We start from the raw sequence: 12,784 nt of genomic DNA on the forward strand, positions 1-12,784 counted from the left end.
CCATTCATCCGAGTCAGCGTTTACTGACCCTACATTTAACTTCTGAGGGACTTGGCTGACTGAATCAAAATTTTAACTGCAGGAATCTGCATTAGATAAGTGTTTAAATCTACTAGGGGCAGCTACCACTGACAGGACACTTCAGTGATGTCCCTCAGTGATGTTAGTGGGGATTTTCAAGTAGTTTAATTCTTACAATAACGCACAAACTACAGGGTGTAGTGGTTTTATTTTCCAGAGTGATTCTGATATTCTTCAGAGTCAGTGTCTTTAAATGTCAATGTCAATATTCTAAAGCTTAAAATAATCATTAATTGCAAGATAAAGCAAAAACAAAATGAAGGGGTTTAATATTTCGCTGACAGAGCAGCTGGGCTAAATAAGTAAATCAACACAACATGTACTTAAACTTCTTGGTGTCCGGGGGAATTTGCACTAATTTCCTCAGTATTTCTAGAAAACAATCTCATTGTATTTGTTTTTATTTATTTATTTAGTCCAAGAGCTGCGAGATCCTGCGACAATGAGGAAAAGCATAAAATCAACGAATCTGCGTTATTTTCTATGTGTTTTATTTAGGTTTTATTTACTCCAACAAGACATATAGGCTGTTTAACTGCCTGCTTGGATGGAGCATAATATTGTGCATCTAACATCTAACTTCATTGAGGTTTGTTCTGGATTAAAACAGTCAGGAAAGCTACGCAGGTGCCTGACCAACTGTAAGACCCTCTCATGTGCAACAATGTGAGGAGTGACGTCCACCAGGGGGCGCCGCTAGCGTGCAGTTTTCTATTTTCAGTCCATTGTGATGGAGAAGCTGTGAACCCTTCAGGAGATGGAGCAGCTACAGACCATGACATTGTTATTCATTAAAAAGAAAACCTCTGCGACGTGCACTAACATGTGAGGAAGACCGCACACCCGCACACACACACACACACACATACACACACACGCCTATAGAGAAATAGCTACATTTTCACTGTTGGTAAACACGGAGGGCCAAAGAGCGTTTTTCAATGAATATTTTGACATAAATTCATGGCCTTCGCACAACGAACAGGCTATTTTGATGGCGAGTTTTTTGAAAGGATCATAGTTCTGATTTAACCTTGTAAACAACAAGCAGTGGAGTTTAAAAAGTTGGAGTGCGGAGTGGATGGAGAGCGTTTTGGCTGAAAAACAGAGATTCTGTTTTTCCTGTTGGGTGACCTCTACCACTTCAGGAGGTATGTTGAGAGGGAGAATGTGACGGCGTGACAGTATCAGAGTGAGCCCTCCACTGCTCTGCTGCAGTGCTGTTATTAATAGCATTATGCAACAGTAGGCACTTATTTATTGTCTTCATGCAAAAATAAAAAAAAATAAAGGTTTCAAGGCCCAGGCAGTGAACTCAACTTCACTTTGAATCGTGAGGACACTGAAGCCTGATTATAAGCAGGGACAGCAGTGTGGAAGGATCCAGTGGTGGAAGAAAGATTCAGATCTTTTACTTTTAAGGAGACTAAAAGTAGGATTAAAGTATAAGTACTCTCTACTGTAAGAGTCATGCATTCAAAAAATCTAAGTGAAAAGTGTTGTTTTACAGAATTACACGTAAGCATCAGCAATGTTGAAGCTGGTAACTTTAAGACTAATTTTAATGTATAATAATAATATGTATGTGTAATAATTTAGTAACTGATTATACACTAGATTATACACAATGAATTGCAGTTCAGTACAACAGCTCTGCTACAGCTTCTTTACAATGCTCCTAATGTTCACTTTTTGTGTAAACGTCGAAATTCAGGTATAGCACTGAGGTCACAGTTAAAGGGGTTGTTGGTCTGGACTGCATTATACTGAGAGGTGTTGCTGATTTTTTATTTAATTTATATTTTTTGGTCATATTTACATAAATGAGGGGACAGCATAATTAACACCTCGCAGCATAATTCAATCCAGAACAGCAGCTTCTTTGAATATCTAAGCCATATCATTCATTTATATGACAGTGTCAAAACAAACAAAAGCTTCACGGCAGAACAGTTGTACTGGATCACATCAGACTGTGCAGGTGCACCGAAATGGACCCTGAGTGTGTCTTGCATTAATAATCTCAAATCTGCAAAGTAGCGACTAGAGCCCTCAGGTAAACGTAGTGGAGTGAGAAAGTACAATATTTGCCTCGTGCCTTGTGGAGTGGAAGTATAAAGTAGCATGAAGTGAAAATACTCAAGTAGAGAGCAAGTACTTCAAAATTGCACTCAAGCGCAGTGCTTGATCCACCGGTGGAAGTAAAAAACAAACACATCCCTCTGATGATGACGGCCCTCCTCTCCCAGATTAATAAAAACTTTTGGCTGTAGGTTGAATGTGAAAATAATACTGGTCTGACTGGACTGTGTGGAGGCAGCAGGTCCACATTAGGCGTCCACAGCCTCATTAAATCGCTGTATTTTGAACTGGTTGCTCGGCCAAACTATCTCCATGTTTCCAGTTGTTATTATATTGCACTGTATTGTTACTGTGTACTGCGGTATTATAACAAGACAGACAGACCTGTGGCTTCTATGCTTGTTATCATGAGGAAGTTTAAGCTTTAATTTGTTCATTGCAGCATCTTGGTTAATGTTTTGAAACACTGATATTGTCCATCAATTTTAAAAAGCCTGTTAATCAGCATATCATGAACTTTTAGTGCATCTACTACTAGAAATCCGGTTTGAGCCAGCAGGTTGTACAGGTGAGAGGCCATCAGCCTTCAACAGCTGTTTGCTGAATGGTTAGTGCTCAATATATCAGTCTAACAGAGGCGAGAAAGTCCAGAGGGGGGCTAAAAGGACTCCGGACGTCAGCAAAACGTGGTGATTGGTTTTCAGAGACTGAGAGATGGCACTTAGAGAGAGAGAGAGAAAAAAAGGGTTCGTTTTCTGCGCCTGTTGATGTGAGTAAAGAAACAGCGATTCGCTTCCACATTATAGCCGTTACAGCGCAAAGTGTCCTTCATCCTCCATCCAAGTTTGGTGCGGCGACTTAAAGGGGGGGGGGGGGGGGGGGGGGGGGGGGGGGGACAGTTGGACAAGGCCGCTTCTACAGCATTGCGTATCTGTGACCTTCTCTCTGCTGATGTTGTAAATAACAGGTTACTCTGCGCGTTGCCCTGCTAAGAACTCACCTTAGAATTACAAATCCTATTTGGACTCACACCTTTTCCAGGTATGCTAAAAGGATGTAAATGCTCTAATCATGCAGCAGCCCAGGGTCCTCTGTGCGCTGCTTTGTATGTTTAATTTATTTTTAAACCATTGCTCTTTTATCCTTTAATGAAGCTGCTCCAATGAATTTTCCATGCAATAAAAAGACATTATTATTATTATTATTATTATTATTATTTAAGCATTCATTAGTGCCAGTATTGGGCTTGGTATAATAGTGTGGGTATGCATGTATCACACTGTGGTATTAAATAGTTTGAGGCTCTATGACAAATAGCTATAGATCCAACTGAATGCAGACAAGCTCTGCAGACAGATCCCCCGGCTGTCATGTCTGAGCAGACAGTTATGATGACAAACCACACTGAGCTTCAGAGCGTCTGCACGCCGACAGATTCAATGACAATAAAGACGTATAGTCAAGGCTGCAGCTCGCCCTTCAACGCATATCACAACCAGAGCTGAAAGAGCCTCGGCTCGCGCAAGTTAACCGCACTTATCTGACTGCCTTTAACTTGTCGAAATGCTCTGAAGCTGCAATACCTGGTGAAGTAAGTTCAGCCAACCATATGCTGGATGTGGCCTGTTATTTCATTTACAGCTGCCCAACAACGAGATATACGCATTTTTTAAGCATATGCGCTGCGCCGAGGCTACTACAAGTCAGAAAACAATCAACTGGTAATTAAATCCCTTTAACAGACCAAGCCATGAGCTCAGGCAGTAGTGCGCGCGCGCGCGCGCGCGCACACACACACACACACACACACACACACACACACTGAAGTCGTGATTTCCGCGCCCCAGACTACCCTCACAGGAGTCTTTTCTTTGGAGAGGGACCCGCGGTCGCTTCCCTTTACAAAACAGCGGCAGGGCCCCTTTTGTCCGAGCAGGGACCCCAGACCCATCATTAGCACTGATTACCGCTGACCAGTTTGACAACCTTATTGACTGCAAGAAAGACTTTTTCATCTAGTCCCCCGGTCGTCCTTACTTTCAATAGAAACGGAAATATTCAGCCATTTTGTCCCCGTGGTTTGAAAGAGGAGCAAAAATAATAAAAAAAAAAGAACACCCCCCCCCCCCGACACAGCCCCATTTATTTCCCTTCACTTGTTTCCTCTCTATCTCTCTCTCCATGCTGATTTAGCTTCAAGCTGAAAGGCTTTTGTGTGTCGCAGAAGTTACTGTAGCCTAATTAATTGCAAATTGGACGAAACCAGGTGTCTGTCCCATCAGTCGGAAAAGCTCAACTTTAACTTCTGGTTTAAGCCGCTTTGCTCACTTTGCTCTTATCCCGTTTCTCACCGCGTCACGTCTTCACCGTGGGCAGCTTGTTTTCATTTAATGTCCACTTAAAGTCCAGTAGAAACGTTTGGTAACAGCTGCCCTGTGCAGGTAAATATATTTTTCTCAGACTATTTTGAATCTGGAGGGGAAATACTGTAATTCTAGATTTAAATTTGGGGAAGATGCTGCAAGCACATTACAGCAAATAAAAGCCCCAAAACAACATTATTTAAAAATCTACTAGAGAAATAAATTAGCGCAGCTTTATGCCTATAGAGGAAAAACATTGTGCTGATTTTTGAAAATTGGACAACAGAAATCAGTTAAACAAATAGGCTATTTTGTCCCAGCAGATATAATTCGTGCTTTTCAGATTGCATTTATGTAACACAAAACCTGATATTAATTCAGCCATAATAAAATGTGTCACAAGTGGGGCTGCAGCCTTTTTTTAATGTTAATTTAAGGAATATATTTGCACCGTGAACGGCACAGCCTGCTCACTGAATTAAAGCCTGCCTGTCTTGGGAAAATGGACACTTGCAAGATTTAAGAAGCGCGTTTCTATACTGCCCGTCCTCCTCCACGGGCAGGATAAAGCCTATTTCCACAATCTGCTGTTTTGATCTCCACGATCTCTCTCGCAGATCATCCGGGTTAGTGAGTCGGCCTCTCTGTGACCTCTCGCTGTCACCCTGCATTACAGGACGCAAAGCATGTTGGCCAATTAGGCCTCGCTCTAAAAAACGTGTGAGGGGATGCAGCAGCGAGGCGCCGCGACCACCAAAACTTTTCTCCTCGTTGAAAGCAAGATTTCGTACAGGTTGATAAATATTTTTTTAACATCTGTTACTCAGATCTTCAGCAGAGAGAGAGAAAAAAAGACTAAACTTTATACTCTCTTGATCAACAATTATTTTATTAAGTTATCTTTACTTTTTTTTCTTTTTACTGAAACACATTTTCACTAAAGCGCGCATGCTCAACAGGTTCACCTGTGTACAAGGTAAGTATTAAAAACACCAAGCAAATGAATATGAAATTCGAAGAGACAGAGCAGATAGTTTTAAATAGGCAAATAAACATTATTTATAAAACTTTGAAAGTAAAGTAAAAATATCACAGTTCTTTTTCAACATGAAATACCCACAGAGAACAGCAGGTTAGGCGCTCGGATGCCTTCATCCCTTTTTTTAATGTTTCTTCTTTTTTACTTTTCATCTCGGGGCGTTGGTTTATTAGTCCGTCAAATATGTTTCGTCCGTATTAAGTTCAGTTATCCACACGTGGGTAAAACGCAAACAAACAAATTAAAAAAAAAGTAGGCCTAAAAGGATAAGGACGGGCAGTCCGCCGCAGATCGCAGATCCCCTCATGTTTTGGCACCCGTCAAATATCAGTTTGTGTGTGTGTGTGTTTTATAACTCAACGCAGGCACTATGACTTGTTTTTATTAGATTGTCTTTCAGTCGCATCCCCCTTTTAATTCATCAACACCCTCGATCCGCCCGTCAGATGTCACATTCACTGTCGCTGGAGGTGATGGAGATGGCCGAGGCGGCTGCTTTGCTGGACAGACTGGCCTCCGGACTGGACGAGTTCCCCAGGCGGTCCACGGTGCCGTCCTCGTCCCCCAGGGAGCGAACCGAGCCGCCGGACAGGACCTGCTGCTGGAGCCTGGGCAGAAGACACGGAGAGACGGCACAGCATGACATAAAACCCGTCCACTGTGCAGGAAATTACTCTTTTCAATCTAATCTTTTTTAATTTCTCAAAACAACTGGAAAAAATTAAGGAGAAAATAATGATTCTGGCAACGATGTTCTTGAACTGAGGGTCGTTTTATTTTGTAATTTTCTGCTGCGTTTTTTTGCTTTGCTTTGCTTTTTTGTGCGTGTGTCTGAATGAATCCTGCAACAAATACGCGTAAAACAAATGGCACCCATTAGCTCCACTTTTCCCACCTTCACCTCAATAAAACACACAATGTGAACGTAAATTCGGTAAAAGTGGCATTTTTGGTGGCGTGCACGGTTGAAAATATCCCGACGAAAAACAAATTCCACTGTTATTGTAGATTTGATCTTACAAGTACCACAGCAAGACCGTTTATTTGCAATATAATAGGCTATACCAATGGGATAATTTCAGAAAGAGCGCACTAATTACTGTATAGCAAATAGCACTTACTTTAAATACCTACTGGAAAATTATGGGCTGTTTTATCTGCTTAAACATGATCAATACAGCAGTGTGACCTCGACCTACACTGTAATAACAGGCCTCTCGACGGATTGGCTACAGTTGTAATTGGAAATTACAGCATATTATCTACTACATCACATTTAAAATATCAGATTATTATCATTCTAGATGCATTGGCCCACTGGGGTGCACAAACAATCAAATAGGCATAAAATAACATGTAAATGTACCTTCCTCCTCACTTTAGCCTACATGTTGCCCTCCTGTATTGTGCTAATCTTACTCACTAAAATCATTTATCCAGAGTTTTGCTCTCACAATAATTCTAAATGACGGGAAGCCATTGTATTTCGGGGCATTTTCTGCATTTCAACCCTCTTGAAATATAATATCATTATAGACACAGTGAGCAGCATTTATTAAATAAGAAATAAGCTAAAATCCCCCTGAGTTTAGGATAATGGTGATTCTGAATCTCATAACCAGAGAAATTATGTCAACGTGGCTTAGCCTGTTGTGCTATATTAAACTGAATGATTATTAAATACCATGATGTATACATCGAGCCTGCATGCAGGGAGTTTATGCTTTCCACTCTGTCTAAATACAGGTTACTGTTGCAGCTATTATGATCAGAAACCATCCAGAAGATGCATGCAGCTCACCTGTTCTTTGCAGCCGCCGCTCTGTCTCTTTGTCTGCGATTTTTGAACCAGTTTCCTACTTGTGTGGGTGTAAGTCCTGTAGCCTGTGCAAGCTCCCTCTTTTTACTGGGATTCGGGTAGGGATCCTGCAAATACCATTCTCTTAACAAATGCCGGGTTCTCTCCTTGAAGCAGTGGGTTTTCTGCTCTCCGTCCCAAATGGTTCTGGGTAGGGGGAACTTCTTCCGCACCCTGTATTTGTCCACCGGCCCCAGCGGGCGTCCCCGCAGCTTCTCAGCCTCCTGGTAGTGCGCTTCGAGCCACAGCGCCTGCAGCTTCGTGTGCGACTCTTTGGTGAACTTGTGGTTCTCCAGGATGTGGTAAAGTTCGCGGAAATTGCCGGTATGGAAGGCGACGACGGCCCGGGCCCTCAGCACCGACTCGTTTTTGTTGAGGACCTCACAGGCCGCTGGCGCGACGGGCAGCGACCAGAGGAAGCGGCCGAGGCGCTCGACGTCCCCGCTCTCCTCCAGAGTCTCGCAGACCCCGGCGACCTGCTGGGGGCTGAAATTCAAGATGGGCAACTGAAACATGGAGGCTTCTCCTGTGCTTCCCTCTCCCCCTCCTTTCTCCTCTCTCTCTCTCTCTCGAGTCCTCCGCTTCTGATTTCCGTGCGCCAAGGCAGTCCAAGACACCCAAAAAACAAGGCAATCCGAAAGTTACCGAACCAATCGTCTGACCAGCCGCGAAAAAACGCAAACACCAAACGCCGCGGAGGAGGAACGATGCTGCGTGGGGGCCGGCTACCGCATCCTCGGGCTCGGCAAACTTGGCAGGCAAAGGGCTGAAGGTGCGAGCGAATCAAAGCCGGACCCACGATGTATTTTTCAAGGTAGGCTTGGATTGAAAGTACGAAAGAATTAAAGCCGGAGCCGAGATGTATTTTTTAAGGGGGGGGGGGGAGAAAAAGACAGTCAAGCCCCCTCCGATGATTTCCTATTGGACTTGGCAGATTGGCTGCCCGGTTGCCATGGATGCACGTCAATCACTGTCAAGTTCGGCCAATCAGGCGGAAAGGAGAGCTCAGCGCCTCCCTTTTCAGAAATAATATAAACATTTTGACCTTTTTGCTCGGCGTCTTCAAACGTTTAGCTGCCCCGCCGTGCTTTCCAAACACCCCGTGCCTTTGTGCGGCGGGCGGCGTTGAAGAAAGACTCTTCAGCCTATATAGTGAAGTGGCAAAGCAGGCAAACACGCTCAGCTCAGTCCCCCTTTAGAGCTCTTGAAACGGGCTTTACACAGCCAAATGACACCCTACCCTGTCCTGCCCTGAGGGAGAAATCACAACATAATATTAGCACATTTTAGACGACATGATATTTACTCAGTTGAGAATTATACCATGTAAAGTGTGGCCTACTAAATAGTGTTTTTTATAGTGACCTCAGCGATGAGAGGCTTCTTAAACTACTGCTGTCTGACCAGGCCTATAATATTAATATATAATAAAAGCGCATGTTTCTATAGGCCTAAAATGTGAACGTATTCTTCCATTTTTAAAATAAAACGATAGTTCGTTTTGTTTAACATTCACACACACCCCTGACCTTATAATCTTATATTCCGTCCGTGAATTGTAGAAATAATTCAAAAAAGGGTCAATGTGGCCTTTATTTCAACAGGACTACGAATTTGCAGCCAACTCAGTCTCGCAACCTTGAACAGAGTTAGTCGAGGCTTCCCGCATTTTTCAACCTCACAAAAGTGATAATTTATTAAACATAATGAATTATATCAGAGCCTAAGTTATGATGATGCATGCTCTTTTCATGTGGGGCATGAATAAATGCTCTTTTCGAAAACAAAGGCTAATTGATTGCTGTCATAATGGCAGCTGTGCAGAGTGGAGCCAGTACAGTAGCTTATAGCTATCTGCCTTTATTTCGCCTTCAGTATGGTTGTATTAGTGTCGACAGCAGCAGCGGTGCAGGGAGGCTGCCTGCAGACTGCGACGCCTGTAAAACATGGCAGGAGAGAAACGTTATATTTGTGTACATGGGATTATCATGGCCCTGCCAGGCTACTCGGCTTTAGTATCAGACACACTCCGTTTTGTGCACAGGCTGATTTAGTAAATAAGAGGGCGGATAGATAGCGCAGATGGTTTGAAGTGTCGGGTCAGATTATTTCATGGCTGGATACAGTAGTAAAGTTCATTCTGACGGAAAAGCCCGATATTATTTTCACAGACCCCCCCCCCCCCCCCCCACACACACACACACACACACACACACACACACACGCTCTCTCTCTCTCTATCTCTCTCTCTGCCCTGTGTCTCTCGCTCCCTCTCTCTCGTGCGCGCACGCACGAACGCACGCACTCGAGCTGAATCCCCCTCCGGCTCTTTTTGCATGAATTATAGACTCTTGATGCGGGGTTATGAAATGCCTTCTGCACAGGAAGCTGTTCATTCTCTTGCTGGTTAACCGGAGACCGCATCATCATATTAAGGCTTTGAGAAAAAGAAAGAAAGAAGATCTCAATAATGAAAGAATTTGCACATCATCTCTTAATGTTGATGGGACCTGTTTGTGAGAAATAGGCCTGATTTGACAGACAAAATCGGGCGCTTTACCTTTATGAAATTTCCAATTTACAGAAGACAGCGTGGCCACTGCGAGCAACGAACGGATTAAGGCGATTCTGTCAATCCGGGTCGCCTTTCATCCACCCATATTATTACACCAACCGGTAAATATTGGTAAATAAAGGATGAGACCTCCATCAGATGCGGCAGTGGAAGTAAATTGCGAGGGCGACTGACAAGGTGCTGCTCTGAAATATTTAGCTTCCTGTAAATATTTCATCCCTGCAGGCTGCCCACCCCAACCTAAATTTACAAGGACTGCATTACTTTTTCTAGGAAGCGCGCATCAATAAAACATAGTTGAGTTTTGGATCTCTTAAACGGAAGGCTGGAAATAACAATTGCAGCCGATGCTCTGTAAGCAACACGTCTAGGTTATAGGCACTGTTAAAACATTTATAGACTGAAAAAAAGAGTCTGGATATATATTTTTTTTTCTCACAATGAATTCGTGTTTTAGACTCAAACCGGCTATGTCCTACACATACTAGTCTCATGGAAACCCCGCAAATATTCCATTTTTATTCACTTATTATTTAAAATTGCTCGCATGCTTGCAGCCCTCCTCGTGCTCCTCCAGTATTTTACGCACGTGTCGGTTTACCATCCATATGAAATCATTAAAGTTGCATATCATCGTAAATCTGACTCAGCCGAAGTGGTATAAGCTCTACTGTATCCCGCTGACTGCAGGCCTATGTCACAGTGTCAGAAGATAGTAGGCCTCCTGACACCAATATCTCCGCACATTCAGCACAGCAGCACAGTAGATCTCATTCAAACACGTCTATTTTTCCCCCTCTTGTCTGCTCGCTTCATGGATCCCACTCCCGTCCTGGCGCCCAGTCCTCTGTCAGACAAAACACACTGTGATGGTCTCCATATACCAGACCTGTTGATTTTTAATTGGTTTCTGTCTCAGTTTTATATATATATATATATATATATATATATATATATATATATATATATATATATATATATATATATATATATATATATATATATATATATATATATATATATAAAATAATAAAATAGATTCCCTGGAATATTTTGGTGCCTATATTTCGAACCACATGCTCCCTGCTAAAATCCCCCAGTCTGGAGACCAGGTGAACAAGATTCAAAAGCAGAGGTGCAGAAGGTGGACAAAATAACAAGAATGCCTGACAACACAATCCAAGCCAGGACACTAATACTGTGATCTGGAAAAATTACTAGAATTATAATTCAGCACTTCTCCGATGGTGTTTAAACAAAAAACAGAGCATGACAACCAGTATTTGTTGCAGAGTTACTGCATTGAGTTTTAGGTCGATGTTGTCAGATTTCCTTGCTCTTTTGTTTGTTAGACCGGAGGACAAGGTTTCTTCATTTAATACATTTTCAAAGCAAAATATTAAGGACAAGAAGTCACTTAGTTGTTTAGAAAAAATGTAAATCTTCAATTCCAGAACCACTGTAAAACTCCAGCTGTGGTTGAAGATCATGTGATAAGACTGAAAGCTCCAGAGCGGCTCATAAATGGACCTTTAGTAAGTGAGTGTTTTGTCAGCTGCTGTTTTCATGGTCAAGAATGAACCGTAAGCCTCAAAAATATGAATCAGCTTTCAGATGAAAGTAAAATAACTTAAGATCCCTGTTTACCGTGTGCACAGGTTATTTTAACTACTGTAACTGTAATGCTATGAGTGATATTGAAGACTCAGCAGCACTTCATGGACACATCCAGCACCTTATGTTGCTGCTGTTATACAGGTCCTTCACTGCATTAAACTGTTCGAGAAGATTGTTGGCAAAGAGAAAAAGCTTGATACACTTTCAGTGAACGCAGGACTACAATGTGAAGAGGGGACTGATACAGCACAGAGGTGTGGCAAACCTTACTGTCTCCCAAATCATGGTAAGGGACAAGTACGTTTACTTTGCGTCATCATTAGCATGTAGCTGGGTCGTAGCTTGCCCTGGGCAGAGGGAGGGAAGGAGTGGGGAATAGTTACATGTGAACAGGCTGGAAATGACCCAGATTCCCTAGGATCACTGGAGCAGATGAGACGCTACAAGAGCCCGTCGCCAACAGCCATCCTGCCACTATCCCATGCAGACCTACAGCACCTTTCTCTCTCCATCTGCCTTCCCCCTGCTCCTCTGCATAAGCCCACAGAGATGTATGTAAACATGTATATAGTCAGGCACCCCAAAGAGCTCACACCAAAACATCACTGGTAAATGTCAATCTGAATCTGAAAGCCACAGTATCACCTTAGTGTGCACATGCTCCGTTACTGTAAATGTCCTCTGATCCGTCTGTGTGGGCACTGAGCCTGTTTGAAGTACTTAAACGGCATCAAGAGCAGGCAGGCAATGATGTAAAACAGTGCCACACAATGCTAATGTATGCTGTTATAGTTGCCTGGGGTGGGTAGGCAAAGATGGAGGATGCAGACATTACTGTGTTTGTTCACAGGCTGCCTGCTTGACTTGAGTGTTTTGTTGACTTCTCTCTGCACGACAGACTGTTTTAACTTAGAGTCAGATGTCCCAGCAGCAGGATTAACTTTCCAATTAAGATATCATGTCAGCAACACTACCCATAACCCCTGGATGCCCCGGATGTATTTAAAGGCCAGGCTCACGCAGTGGGACTTAAAGGGAAGTCATTTCGCTCATACGTTGCCTCGTGGCTCCACAGTGACAGGAGGGTTATGCCAAAGCTCTCTGAGAGTTGTGTTTTCAGACCCATTTGCCCTCGGGGCAGCACTAGCTCTAGACGCTGCGTTTAATCT

General features: G+C 43.0%; 1 protein-coding gene across 1 annotated transcript; it reads right to left on the reverse strand.

Annotated features, from left to right (window-relative positions):
- Positions 1-5,602: 5,602 nt before the first annotated feature.
- six6a (SIX homeobox 6a) lies at positions 5,603-7,938 on the reverse strand. The gene is made up of 2 exons (XM_041953930.1): positions 7,367-7,938; positions 5,603-6,173 (listed from the first exon to the last, which is right to left on the reverse strand). The coding sequence occupies exons 1-2, from the start codon at positions 7,936-7,938 to the stop codon at positions 6,008-6,010; spliced, it is 738 nt and encodes a 245-aa protein (XP_041809864.1). The 3' UTR covers positions 5,603-6,007.
- Positions 7,939-12,784: the final 4,846 nt, after the last annotated feature.

This window comes from Chelmon rostratus, chromosome 15 (assembly GCF_017976325.1).
Source record: "Chelmon rostratus isolate fCheRos1 chromosome 15, fCheRos1.pri, whole genome shotgun sequence".
In the NCBI taxonomy this organism is placed as follows: Eukaryota; Metazoa; Chordata; class Actinopteri; order Chaetodontiformes; family Chaetodontidae; genus Chelmon; species Chelmon rostratus.

What these genes read in the sequence shown, in the direction of transcription:
- six6a (XM_041953930.1), bottom strand. Translation starts at nt 7,938, where the DNA reads ATGTTTCAGTTGCCCATCTTGAATTTCAGCCCCCAGCAGGTCGCCGGG. An exon ending in GCGGCGGCTGCAAAGAACAG is followed by an intron (nt 6,174 to 7,366) that starts GTGAGCTGCATG and finishes TCTTCTGCCCAG; the next exon opens with GCTCCAGCAGCAGGTCCTGT.